Below are 13,518 nucleotides of genomic sequence, written 5' to 3' on the forward strand. Positions count from 1 at the left end.
GTTGTGCTATGATATTAAAATGTTTTCGACTGAATGAGAATTTCTCAACCATTAACTACTAATGATTCTTTCAGTGGTTTCTAACTTGATTCTCTCGGTAGGGTTTCATGCTCAGTTACCATAGTTTCTTGCATTCATGTTGACATTTTTTTGGATTTTTTTTCTCATTTTGGGGGAAGTAATTTTTTCATAGGGAGTTCAAAAAAGTCTGAGCTTTTATGTATTCTGGAATGTTTTTGTTTGTGAATCACATTTGATTTTCAGGTTAGATGGGTACAAGCTCCTAGTTTCAAAAGTTTTTGTTCATCTAATTTTTTGTAGTTGTTGTTTATCTAATCTTTAAAGATATTATTCTGTTGTCTTCTAGCATTTAATGCTGATGGTCAAAAATCTGGTGCCAGTCTGATTCTTTTCTTTCTGGAAGTTCTTGAGATATTTGTTCATTTTTATGGCTGGCCACAACCAGTCACCACAACTGAGTGGCTTAAACAACAGAGATTTATTGTTTTACAGTTCTGTGTGCTGGAAGTCTGAAATCAGGGCATGAGGAGCCCCATGTTCTCTCTGAAGTCTCCAGGGAAGAATCTGTTCCATCCCTTTCTCTCAGCTTCTGGTGTTTACCAGAAATACTTGGCATTCCTTGGCTTGCAGCTGCATAAACCCAGTGTCTGCCTCCATCTTCATGGTGTTCTTTTCTCTGTGTGTCTTTTGTGTCTCTTTTCCCTTCCTCATAAAAATGCCAGTCAAATTGCATTAGTGCCCGCCATAGTTCAGTATGAACTCACTTAACTTGATTACATCTTCAATAACCCTATTTCCAAATAAGGTCGTATTCACAGATTTTGATGATTAGAACTATACCATGTACATCCACCCAAAGGTGGATGCAGGTCAACCTATAACAGCATTCTAAAGTTTTATCAGAATATAGCCAATATGCTTTTTTAATCTATTTAACACACAGTGGGTCTTTTCAATTTAGAGATTTAAGTCTGTTTTCAGATCAAAGAATTTGTCTTCTGTTATTATTACTATTAGATAGATAGTTTGCTATAGCATATGTGTGCTTGCCAGAGACAGAGGAGAGAGACAGAGAGAGTGACAAAGTGCTCCCCAGGAGCTACATCTCAGTTCTTTCTCCTTGTCTTGGGACTTTGGGCACACACACACATACATGCACCTGGCTTGATTTTCAAGCTGAGTGGTCTAGGACTCAAATCATGCAGTGGGCCATGTGGGATTCAGCTACTTTAACCTTCACACCCCCTGCTGCCCTCTCTTCTATTATTTTTTTTTTAAATCATTTCTCTCCTTTCATTGTGTCTGCTGTTTCTTTCTAGATTTTACATTTATTAGATATTTAACTTCCTGGATTGATCCTTTCTATTCCGTAATCTCTCTATTTTATTTTCTCTTTTGATCTTTTATGCTTCATATTCTAGAAGGTTCGTAGACTTCTTGTGTTTTTGTTGTTTGTTTTTATTTTTTTTCAGGTTACTAACTTTGTTTCTATCCTTTTCTTTTGAGCCAATTTTCTTTTTCCTTCACCAAATACATTTTATTTATTTTTTCTTTTCTTTAAATTTATTTTTTACATTAATTCACTATACATCATTACAGCATACAAAATGAATTTTCCACCCAAAATACACTGTATATTGGTTCAATCAAGCACATCAACATATGTGTTATCAACAAATAATTTTCCATTTCTTATGTCTTGTATATTTTTCAACAAATAATTTTCCATTTCTTGTTTCCTGTATTTTTTGCTTTTTTTTTTTTTTTTTGCCATCCTTGATTCCGTATTCCTCACCCTCTGCTGTGTCCTACCCTTCTCCCACACTGTCTCTGGTATCCATGGTTCCTTTCTATGCCTTCCCCCCCCCCCATTTAATTGATTTGCTAATGAACTTAATTAGTCTAAATATTTGCAGTATCAAGTGCAGCTGATATATACCTATACATGAACTCAAGTCTGACTTTAGGCATAAACTTCAGTGAGTAGAATGAACATACTATAAAATAGTACCTAGCTGGAGCTATTTTAAAGAAAGTTTTGCTGTAGGGCATGTACACCTGCCAGAGAGAGACAGAAAGAGAGAGAAAGAGGGAGGGCAAGTGAGAACCTCCTCCCCTGCCCTGCCCCAAGCAGATGGCTATGCTGCTATCCCTTCTCCTCCATTCTCTTAGGATTTTGGGCACACAGTTTTTTCAAGCCCTTGGAGTCTGGGACTCGAACCTCACAGTCAGCTATGTTGGATCCAGCCACCTCAACCACCGTGGCACCAGCTGGCCTCTTTTAGCCAGTTTTTGAATTGGTTATTTGTAAATCATATTTGAATTTTCAAGATACCTTTCTTCTGATTTTCTAGGTGTTTTTTGATGCAGTGTACAATATACTCAAATGCTCAGAGGACAGTAATTAGAATTATTTAAACATTCTTTAGTCTTCACTGAGACATCTCTGTTTTCACTGGGGTCGGTTATTCTTCATACTATGCTGGTTTTCCTTGTGATCCTAGGTGGTGCATTCATAATCATGAAAGTCTGTAATGACTGGCAAGCATGGCAGGATGGATTTCCACTGCCATTTTGAGGGTCCATTTCCCTTTCAGAAATTTTCTCATAGATGACAGTGTTGACCAGTAGCTTGACATGAAGAGCTGAACAGATGATACGTGGACTTTTCTTTGGTGTGTGTGTGTGTGTGTGTGTGTGTGTGTGTACTAGGAGTACATTCAAGTGTTAAAATAACACCAGGCCAGCAGGTGGCACGGTGGTTAAGGCACTGGACTTCCACATGGCTGAACATAGTTTAAATACTGGACCTGGTGGCTTGAAAATCACTCCAAGTATGTGTGCATGCATCCCCAAAATTTCAGGGGGAGAATGAAGAAAAAGGGATTACAGTGGGCTCCCACCCCCTGGGGAGTGATTTCTCACCCTCTCATTATCTCTTTCTGTCTCTCTTCAGTGAGCACATGCACTCTAAGGCAAAATAAATAAATAAATAAATAAGGGGGGATAGTCTCTGGTGGAGTCTTTAATATCTTCTTGTTGCTGGAGCTGCTTCTCTTCTCTCCCCTCTTTCTACCCTTATTTGGTGATTTTTGGAGGTACTCCAAACTCTATTCTGCTTCTCTGTCAAGTCCTAACACCTTTATCTGGCATTATTCCAGTTGGGTATTCTATTTTCTTGAGAGAGCTTTTTTTACCTTTCTCCAACTTCGTCCTGTGGGTAAAAAACTGTTGCTGCCTAATACCCTGTTATGCCAGTCAGGGGGAGAAGGGCCTTAATTTCTCAGTTATTCAGATGATTTTTTTTTTTGAAAGAGTTGCCCAGACCCCATGCCACATTTTGTGTTGATTGTCTATACACCTGGGAAGACTTGTTCTAATTGTAATCTCTTGTGGTGTAATTTTCTCTTTTCATTCCTGATGGACTAATCCTTCATTCTGTCTGGCAAAAATACCTCAGCATTTCTGGTGTCCTGTGGCAAGCATTCTCATTTTTCAGTATTGCTTTAAGTCTGCTAAAATATAAATTCCAGTAGATATTTTTTGAGGAAGGACATGTACTATTGTTATCTTCCAGTGAAGTATTTTTACACTTTTCTGCTTTTTATTTGTACTCCCAGATGTTTTATCACAATCAATTGTGTGTGTGTGTGTGTGTGTGTGTGTGTGTGTGTTTGTGTATGCATGTACACATATAGGTGCACATGAATACACTAATTATTTTAATGAATGGATTGGTAGGATTTTATCATATGTTTCCTGTTTGCTCTCTTATTTTCTTTGGCATTTGGGAAAGTACAGATTTGCATGGCCATTATACAGTGTTTTTTTCATTGAAAACATTAATCATCAAGAAACCAAGTAGGTTCTTGAATGTTTAATGAATCCACTTTACTAATTGGTTTTAAGAATTGAAATACTTTCGTGTTAAAGGCTTTTGCAGTTACATGAAACAATTTAATGGTAGAGTTGAAAGGTTTGATTCTTTTTCTTTAATATTTGTTTATAAGATTGTTTGGATAATGCATAAACATTTTGTCAAATTAAGAAGGAAGTATTTGAAATCTTTCTTTTTTAGCAAAAAATCGTGGCATTGCCATTCCAGTGGATTTGGACAGCCAAGTTAATACCCTTTTCATGAAGAGCCATTCAAATATGGTACAGAGAGCCGCCATGGGTTGGAGACTGTCAGCTCGCTCTGGACCACGCTTTAAGGAAGCTCTTGGAGGACCTGCTTGGGATTACAGAAATATTATTGAAAAGTTACAGGTACAATGAGAGTATGCAATAGCAAGAATATTTTCTAAATTGCAATTTTAAAACTACATTGCCACACAAATAACACGTGGTTGAAAATATCGGATTCTAGTTGGGGACCAGGTTATACTTTCTGTCTACCACTATGATCCTTTTGAAGTATATAGCTTCCAGGTAAAAGTTGTTGTGAGTTACTTTTTAATGAACATATTATTTACTGTCTTTTGATAGTACAATAGTGAGTAGTGATCCTTGATATCAAAATAGTCATCATAAAACTAGCACTGGCAGAGGATGGAATGGCTACATTGTTGGATTCCCACGTGGTCGACCATGGTTCGAGTCTTGGACCCAGTGATTTGAAACACACCAGGCATGTGTGTGTGTGCACAGTATCCCAAGATGAGAGTGGAGGAGAAGGGATTGCAGTGTGGCCATACCTCCTGGGGATTGCTTTCTGTCTCTCTGTCTCTCTCTGTCTCTCCAGTGAGCACATGTGCCCTATGGCAAAAATCTCTCTCTAAAAAAACAGTAACAAAAAAATCATAATATCAAAAATAAAGTGACAAGGGACCAGCAGTTAGCATAATGGCTATGTGGCTGGACTCCCATGTAGTCGACCACAGTTCGAGTCCCAGACCCGGTGGCTTAAAACTCACGCCGGGCGCGTGTGCATGTGTGCCCAAGATCCCAAGAGGAGAATGGAGGAGAAGGGATTGCAGTGTGACCATCCCCCCTGGGGAGTGATTTCTCGCTTTCTGTCTCTCTGTCTGTCTGGCGAGTGCACGCACCCTATAGCGAAAACCTCTCCAAAAAAATAATAAATAAAGTGACAAAATAATTTACTATAAGGGTTCATGTAATAGATTAAAATTTTATAGTTTTGCCTCAGTTTGTCTTTCGGTATTCTCTTGTAACCTTTTCATCAGATTGGCCCAAGAATCATCATTACCAAATTACTTGTCTAGTATCTCATTCTTACTTTTGAGCACCGGAACATTGAGTGAAGACTTGCATTATGTTAGTTTGCTAGGGCTGCTATAGCAAAATGCCACAGATTACATGGTTTATACAACAGAAATTAATTTTCTCACAGTTCTGAAGGTTGGAAGTCCAAGATCAAGGTGTGAGTAGGTTTAGTTTCTTGTGAGACCTCTCTCCTGGGGTGCAGATAAGTGATTTCTTGCTGTGTTTCATATGGTCTCACCTCTTTGTGAGTATATAACTATGTCCTAATCTCCTCTTCTTGTAAGGATCCCAGTCAGATCAGATTAAGGCTCTACCCATATGGACTCATTTTATTTTAATACTTTTTTTAAAAGGACCTGTATCCGAATACAGTCATATTTTGAGGTACTATGCATTAGGGTTTCATCATATGAATTTGGGAGAGGGAGCACAATTTAGCCATTTTTCCATCCAAGTAATTAGTATAACAGTTTATGGAATGAATGGGGTATGGTTTGAGAGATACTTTTGGCATGGATAATGGGCAAGACAGGAACTGGAATAAATGTTCAAGAGGACACATGGAGTTGAGCATTATATGTGATTAAAAAGATAAGTTAGATTCAGATAGTATGAGTTATTTAAAATTTGGGGTAAAGTGTCATTATAACTGATTAAGCAGTTACTTGTTGCAGGGTAGGATTATCAGGAAGAGACCAGAGGGAGATTAGTTAGGCGTTACCGAAGATCTCAGCCTGGTGGTGGTAAGAATGTTATGAAGTAGCAGACAATAATGAAAGCAGAGTCTACAGACCTGAAGGTAAAGAGGGCATGAGAGGAGTGTAAGAGACCTCAGTGATTAGAGAGTACGTAATAACATTAAGACCCTTACTGTAAGAGGAAAGAAAAGAGAGGACATAGTAGTAGGCTAGTAGATATGGCCATAGAAAATATACCGCATTAGGTTAACAGGCAACTGAATGTATTGGAAGTGAAGTCTGTATTTGGAGATATTAGATGGAGCGAGGATAGTGGTTGGTATTGCTGTGGGGGGGGGAATATATATATATATATATATATATGTATATATATATTTGAAGAAAAGAGAATACCTTGCGAAAGATCAAGAATGGCAGAATTCACAGATAAAGAGAGCAAAAGACAGGGTAGAAAGTAGGGGACTTAGGTTCATGAGAAGCCAAGAGAGAAAACATTTCAGAGGAGAAGTGGTGGCATTCTCCCCAGAGGGGGTGCACCTACACTTCTTTTAGTACTGTGATTAGCATTTATTACATCAATATTTATTTAGTGAGGACTCTGTACTAGCTACCGTGTTAAGTGCTGGAGAGAGAGCCATGGGGTATATGATCTTTTGGGACACACATTTTAACTTATTAAGAAACTGGTAAAATGGTCAGTGATTAAAACTGCAATGAAAAAGATAAAGCAAGATGACGTCGTGGACAAGTTCTGAGGGAGTGATACTTTAGTTAAGGGGTTCCTTTCTATCAAGGTGACATTTGAGTTGAGGCCTAAATAATAAAGAGGAATGATCTATTCAAAGATTTGGGAACAGAGAATGTTGTAAGGAAGGAACTGTAAATACAAAGGTGCACAGATAGGAATGAGGTGATGGGATGGAGGAACCCAGAGAAGCTCACTGGGGCAGGACTGTAGTGACAAAAGGAGGACTGTGTTAAGAGATGAGAGGCCAAATCATGTAGAGCCTTATATGGTGCTATGACCTGAATGTCTATGTCCCCTAAAATTCGTATGTTGGAATCCTAACTCGCAAGGTGATGTTATTAAGTGCTGGAGGCCTTTAGGTGACAAGGTCAAGAGGGCAGAGACCTCATAAATAGGATTCATGCCCTTATATACACTAGGCCCGAGGGAGCTCATATGGCCCTTCGACCCTGTGAGGACCCAGCAAGAAGGCACGCTCAATGAACCAGGAAGTGGGCCTCCCCAGATACTGGATGAGATACCAGCAGGTGCCTCAATCTTGGACTTCTTATCCTCCAGAACTATCACAATTAATTTCTGTTGTTTATAAGCTACCCAGTTTATGGTATTTTGTTATAGCAGCTAGAATGGACTAAGACACCTGGCAAAGCATTTGGATTTTATTCTATGTATGAAGGCAAGTCAGTGGAGATTATCAGCAAGAGGATAGGCATGGCATAGTTTACCTTCAAAAAGGTCACTGTGGATTTTGAGTGGATTATAGAGTCTAGACATGGAAACGGTGAGTCCAGTTAGGTAGATTTGTATTAATTTAGGCAAAAGATGATGATGATGGCTTGGCTTAAGGATATAAAAATAGTAATAAAGACAAGTGGATGAATTTTGTGTATACTTGATTATATGGTGAATAGGATTTGGTGCGTGAATGGATGTTATGAGTGGTGGAAACAGGAATCAAAGATGACTCTGGGTTTTATATGAGTGTATCATTTGCTAAGATGGGGAATTGTGGGAGAGAAAGAGGTTGGGGAGAGTTGGAATTAATTGATATATAGTGATCAAATGTAGAAATAATAATGATAAAAAGAACTAAAGGAAAGTATTAGAATGATACTTCACTAAATAAAGAACTTCAAAAAAAGTGATATAAATTATTTTAAAAAATGATTTCTACTTGGGGAATTTTCAGTTTGCAGTGCTAATTTAGATGTGCGTGGGTGTGTCAATGAGGCAGTTAGATATGTGAATCTGGAGTGTATTGGATAAATGTCCATGCTGAAATACAGATATTAAAACTATAGCATTGAACAAGATCTCTGAAGAGAGGGTAGCTTTAGAAAAGGATCAGGAGTTTCCAGGAATTGACGTCAAGACGTAGATGGGAGATAATGAAAGTGAGTGTCACAAAAGTCAAGAGCAGAAAGTGTCTCAAAGTCTAGGAAGTAGTGTGAGAAATGCTTCGCAGTGGCTGAGTAAGATGAGGACAGAAAAGCCACCACCAAATTTGGCAACAAGGTAATGATCGAAATCATCTGGTACTCAACAATAATGATTACGGTCGTTAGTGAGAAATGCAACCAGTAGGTGTTGCAAGCTGTTCTGTGCCCTTACCTTCAATCCTCATAGCAAGCCTCCATGTTTGCTAGTGTCATTATCCCATGTTTTCACATAGAGAAACAATGACAGATTACACAGTTGACCCTTGATCAAAGTACGAGATAAAGCTAGGAAGACTTCACATCGTAGAAGCCTGCACACCAATTTGTTTAGCAAATGGACTAAGGAAGACAATCTAAAAAACAGTACATTTTAGTGACATTTTATTAAAGATGGTCATATTTCATAAACATACTCTCTTTTCACTTAAATGTTATATTTAGCTTTCCCCTCTGGGTTATTTCCTTCCTGGTAGTCTCTTTGAACTGTTATCAGAAATTTCTTAAAAAGCTTAGAGTAGTTGATGTAGAAATGATCATATTTGCTGAAAGCAAGAGTTAAATATGAGTTAACTTTGGAAATCTTACCATAAGAAACCAAGAGAGTGGCATCCCCATCTGTGCTTCTGTAGCTTGAGAAGAACAATAAGCAGTTGGTGGTTTTCTGCTTAATAAGATATGCCATAGGCACGAGTGAATAAATTGGGAGTTTTTTTTTTTTTGAGATTTTTTTTTTTCTTATCATAATTCAAAGACAAAAAGGGGATGCTTTACTATTAAAAAATGTTCAGGAAAATTATTGCCTACAATTCATTTTAGAAACACATTAGGATGCTTCCAACTTTAATATACTATTCAACTAGAAGAGGCTTAAACAATGAAGACTGTATGTTTTATATAGCAAGAAACATGGAGTTGCGGCTCCCCCTGAGTTGGTTCATTCAGCAGCTTGATACCCAGGGCCCTTAGGCAGAAGGCGTGCTGTCTTTCAGTTTAAGGCTGATCTCCCAGAGTCAGATTTGGGATTCACACCCTTAAGTTGCATTGGGAACAGTAGGTGATTTAGAAAGAATCTACACCCCTTCTACCCACCACCAACATATATCTCATCACTCAGCAGACTTCACCTGATTTCTCATTGGCTAGGACTGAGTCACATAGCCATGCCTAGACCAATTGCTAGACAGGGAAATGGAGTAACAATGAATAACTCACACTAATCAACCTTGTCCCTAAGATGAGGGGGGCTTATCTCTGAAAATGCTGCTACCTGATTCAGAAGCAACATTAGGATTATATTAATAAGGAAGAGGGTAAAGTAAAGTGACCAGAAAGGACTCTTAAAAAATGTAAGTTGAGGGCAGATGACATAGTGGTTATGTCGTTGGACTTCCACAGGGCCAACTGCAGTTCAAGTCCTGGATCCAGTGACTTGAAACTCCCGCCAGGGGCATGAGCGTGCGTGCCCAAGATCCCAGGAAGAGAATGGAGGAAAATGGGTTGCGGTGTAGTCAACCCCCATGAGGGGTGATTTCTTATTTATTTATAATCCTCATAATCTTGTTTATATTATATTGGATTGCATATAAACTTACAGTGTATTACATTGCTTTTTCAAAAGGGAATGCCACCACGCATGTCAGTCAATACAGAGACATTAATCTCCCCACTTCATCATTCAATATCTTTTCATTGTTTTTCCCAATCATTATTATTATTATTTCAATTACTTTTTAAAATGAGAAATAGTGATTGACTGTTTAAAAAAAATTATTGAGGCATGATTTCTCACTTTCCCCTCTCACGGTCTTTGTCTGTTCTCTCTTTCTGGTGAGCACACGCACCCTACGGCAAAACTTCTAAAAAAATAAATCTATATATATTTAAAAATATGATGTATTAATATATATTTAGATATAGAATACAAAATATATGAATATAATATATAACATATATAAATATATATCATATTATATGTATGAGGCACATTTGACATCTTTTTTTAACCTATTCCCTGAGTTTGCGCCAGTTCATTCCAATTTGAGGAATGCCTGCATGTCCCCTTTACAGTCTCAGACTGCAGGGCCTGCACAGTGGCTTTTACTGATTTTTCTTCTTGCATCTATATCCTTATTCTTCTTGCACCTATATTCTTAGAAATCATATGACTACCTGCACCACCTTATCTTACAAATGAAATGAAAAGGAGACCCAGGCAGTATTCACACAGAAAACCAGACTGTACTTAAGGCACAGACCTTTGGGGCTGTGGGAAGATACGGTACATCATCTCTGACATTCTCACACCTGACTTCTGGTTATTATTCTGAAGTTTGTCATGTCTTCAGAAGATGAAGCCTGTGCTTTTATCCCATAGGATGTAGTGGCCTCCTTGGAGCAACAGTTCAGCCCAATGATGCAGGCCGAGTTCTCGGTGCTGGTGGATGTCTTGTACAGTCCAGAACTGCTGTTCCCTGAGGGGAGTGATGCAAGAATAAGATGTGGTGCTTTTATGTCCAAGTAAGTGGGTACAATCTGAGATGTTGCTTGTGTTGATAAACTGAGGTGGCTTCTAACATTTCTACTTTTTTACTCTGTTAATACATAATGATAGCTCACAATGTATGTGAAAGGTCTTAAAATCCATGTTAAAATATAGAGTACTTCCAAAGTAATTAAATTGGCTCATTTGAAATTCTATTTTGGTAAAGGCCAAGTATCTTGATCAGAGAAACAGAACGAGCAGGTTAAAAACATGTAAAAGAAGGGGTCTGTTATAAAAATTATGTCACGTGATCACAAAGCATTGAAGTCCCACTATAAGCTCTCTATCAGCTGAAGAAACAGCTGGAAGAGTGTTAAGCAGGGATGCTGGTGTAATTCCCAGTCTAAGATCTATGGGGCTCTTGGGAAGCAATAAGACCAAACACCCTTGGGTGGCTTCTGGTATGATTTTAGAAGCCAAGGAACCTGAAGACTGGCTAGAGGGGTACAGGGACTAGGAGCTGGCAGGAACATACACAGCCAAGGGATGAGTGGAAAAACAGAGCTGGAGCAGGTGGAATGTGTAGGAGTGAAATGCACAGCATGTTGTGGAAGGAAGAAAGGGTCAAGAGAGAGAAAGAGAGAAAGAAAGAGAGAAGAAGGGGAGAGAAAGGAAACAGAACCCCACTTCCTCTATTCTTCCTCCCATCTCCTAGCAGAATCAGTGTTGCCTGCCTACATTGGACACAGGTCTGCCTCTCCGTCCAGTGACTCACATGAAAGTGGTGTCTGGAAGCACTTTCCCAGGTACACTTAGAAACAGTGTTTTACCAACCTTCTAGGCATGCTTCAATCCAAATTGACACCCTTCACTAGCCATCACAATCAAGTTTTTTTTAACTAAAATTTTCTGAAAACCATGTGTATCATTTCGGCACACAAAGTGTCATACAAAATAATATTTTGGTTCTGATTCCTTTCTGTAACTATATGATGTGAACTTTTAAAAGATTCTCATTTAGTTCACCAATTTTTATTAATATAGAAAGGAAAGGGAGCAAACATTTATTGAGGTTTTAGTATATATGTTATAGTTCGTGTGTTTGTTTTTTGTTTTATCTAATCTGCATAAACACCCTCAGAGATTGAGGGGCCAGCCTCCATTTCAGAGATGACAAAGCTGAGGCTCAGGCCTACTTCAGAGGAAGTACGAGATTCAGCACATGTCCATGCTGCCTTGACAGTTCTCAGCTGCAGCTTTCATGTGTGTATTGTTCTTAAGGATTTTGTGGTATTGTCAGACCTATTACAGCTGATATGTTTACTCTGAAGTATGTTCATGTTAATGGTAAGTGAAAAGTTCCTAAGGGATATCTGCTCATATAAGCAGTTATGAGGAAAAGTGTCACCAGCTCCAGAAAGAATTGTCTTTATATGGAAAGCACTCAGTTACTTGATTGATTTGGAAATAATCATATGTAGACTCAAGAATGCCAGTGAGAAAATACTGGGTGTTCCTGAGGAGTCTACATGCATGGAAAATCAGTCAGGTAAGGCTGCCAAGCCCCTTAACTAACCCATGTTAGCCAATTCCTGTGTCACTGAAGATATTACCAAAAGAAATCTAGAGACCTTCTCCATTGACTGTGATGTGTTGAGGCAGAAATTGAAGGATTAGAATTGAAGTGCGTTCCTCTCTTTTTCCAGTTAAAGCTTGGGCTTTGGGAAAGAAAACAGAGTATGAAATGAGAACAGATCATGGAGATCATGTTGAAGAATAGGCGGGTCTCTATATGATGGTTAGAAGTGAAGTTTTTGGCTATCCCACTATGTGTTAAGACTGGGAAGACTGTGTTGGTTAGATCCTTCTAATAAAGACTTTTAAGTGAAGAAGTCCAGAGAGCCTACCACATTGATGACAATGGAGAACATAAAAAAGAAAATTTTATGTAGAGTTATTGCCTAGTAATTCTGTATAAAATAGGGTATTTGAAAAAAATACCCTTCACCATCTATGAACATATATGAATGTATTGAATATGGGATAAAGAATAGGTAATAGGGGCCCACAGGTGGCATGGTGGTTAAGGTGTTGGACTTACACATGACCGCATGGTTCAGGTCCTGGACTTGGTGGCTTGAAAATCACACCAGGCACATATACATTTGTACCCAAAATCCTGAGAGGAGAATCCTGAGAGTGGCCATCCCTGTGAGGGGTGACTTCTCATTTTCCCTGTCTCTGTCTCTTTCCAGCAAGCTCACACTCCCTACAGCAAAAAGAAAAAAAAATTAAGGAATAATCCTGAGATTTTTAACTCCAGTAAATTAATATGATACTATTGATATATCCCAGAAACACAAGAGCCTGGAATAGGGACTGGAAACCCTCGCTCTCAGGCTGCATTGGTCCTGCTCATGTTTATAAATAAAGTTTTATTGAAACACAGCCACACTCATTCATTTATGTCTGGTGTGGGGCCGCTTTGGGGCTACAGTGGCAGAGTCGGTCAGTACCCACAGAAACTGTATGGCCTGCAAAGACTGAAATATTTGGTATCAGATCTTTAGAAGAAAAGTGTGCTGACTTCTCTTCAAGAACTGGAGTGTTAATATGGTAGTTATGAGCCACACAGAAATATTTAAAGTTTGAATTAATTAAAGTAAAACAAAAATTCACTTCCAAGTTCTTGATAGCCACATGTGCCAATGGCTACCAAATTTGACAGCACAGCTATATACATTTTTGTCATTGCGGAGAGTTCTGTTAGACAGCATTGACCTAAAACTTGAAGATATAGGTCTATGAGGAAGTGATAGAAGGTGACTTAGAATACCAAGTAAATAACGACTTGTGCTGAAGGTGGAGGCAAGTATGTGGCAACAGTAGGTAAACCAAAAGGAG

The 13,518-nt window shown here is 38.6% G+C and overlaps 1 protein-coding gene across 1 annotated transcript in view; it reads left to right on the top strand.

Moving 5' to 3' along the window:
• ITPR2 (inositol 1,4,5-trisphosphate receptor type 2) overlaps window positions 1–13,518 on the top strand; it is a gene marked incomplete in the record, with an annotated part of 493,922 nt that overhangs the window by 235,906 nt on the left and 244,498 nt on the right. The window contains 2 exon segments of the mRNA XM_006140313.2: window positions 4,100–4,290; window positions 10,507–10,649. Coding sequence (XP_006140375.2) covers window positions 4,100–4,290; window positions 10,507–10,649 — 334 coding nt within the window.

This window comes from Tupaia chinensis, unplaced genomic scaffold (assembly GCF_000334495.1).
Source record: "Tupaia chinensis unplaced genomic scaffold, TupChi_1.0 Scaffold000028_1, whole genome shotgun sequence".
NCBI lineage: Eukaryota > Metazoa > Chordata > Mammalia > Scandentia > Tupaiidae > Tupaia > Tupaia belangeri.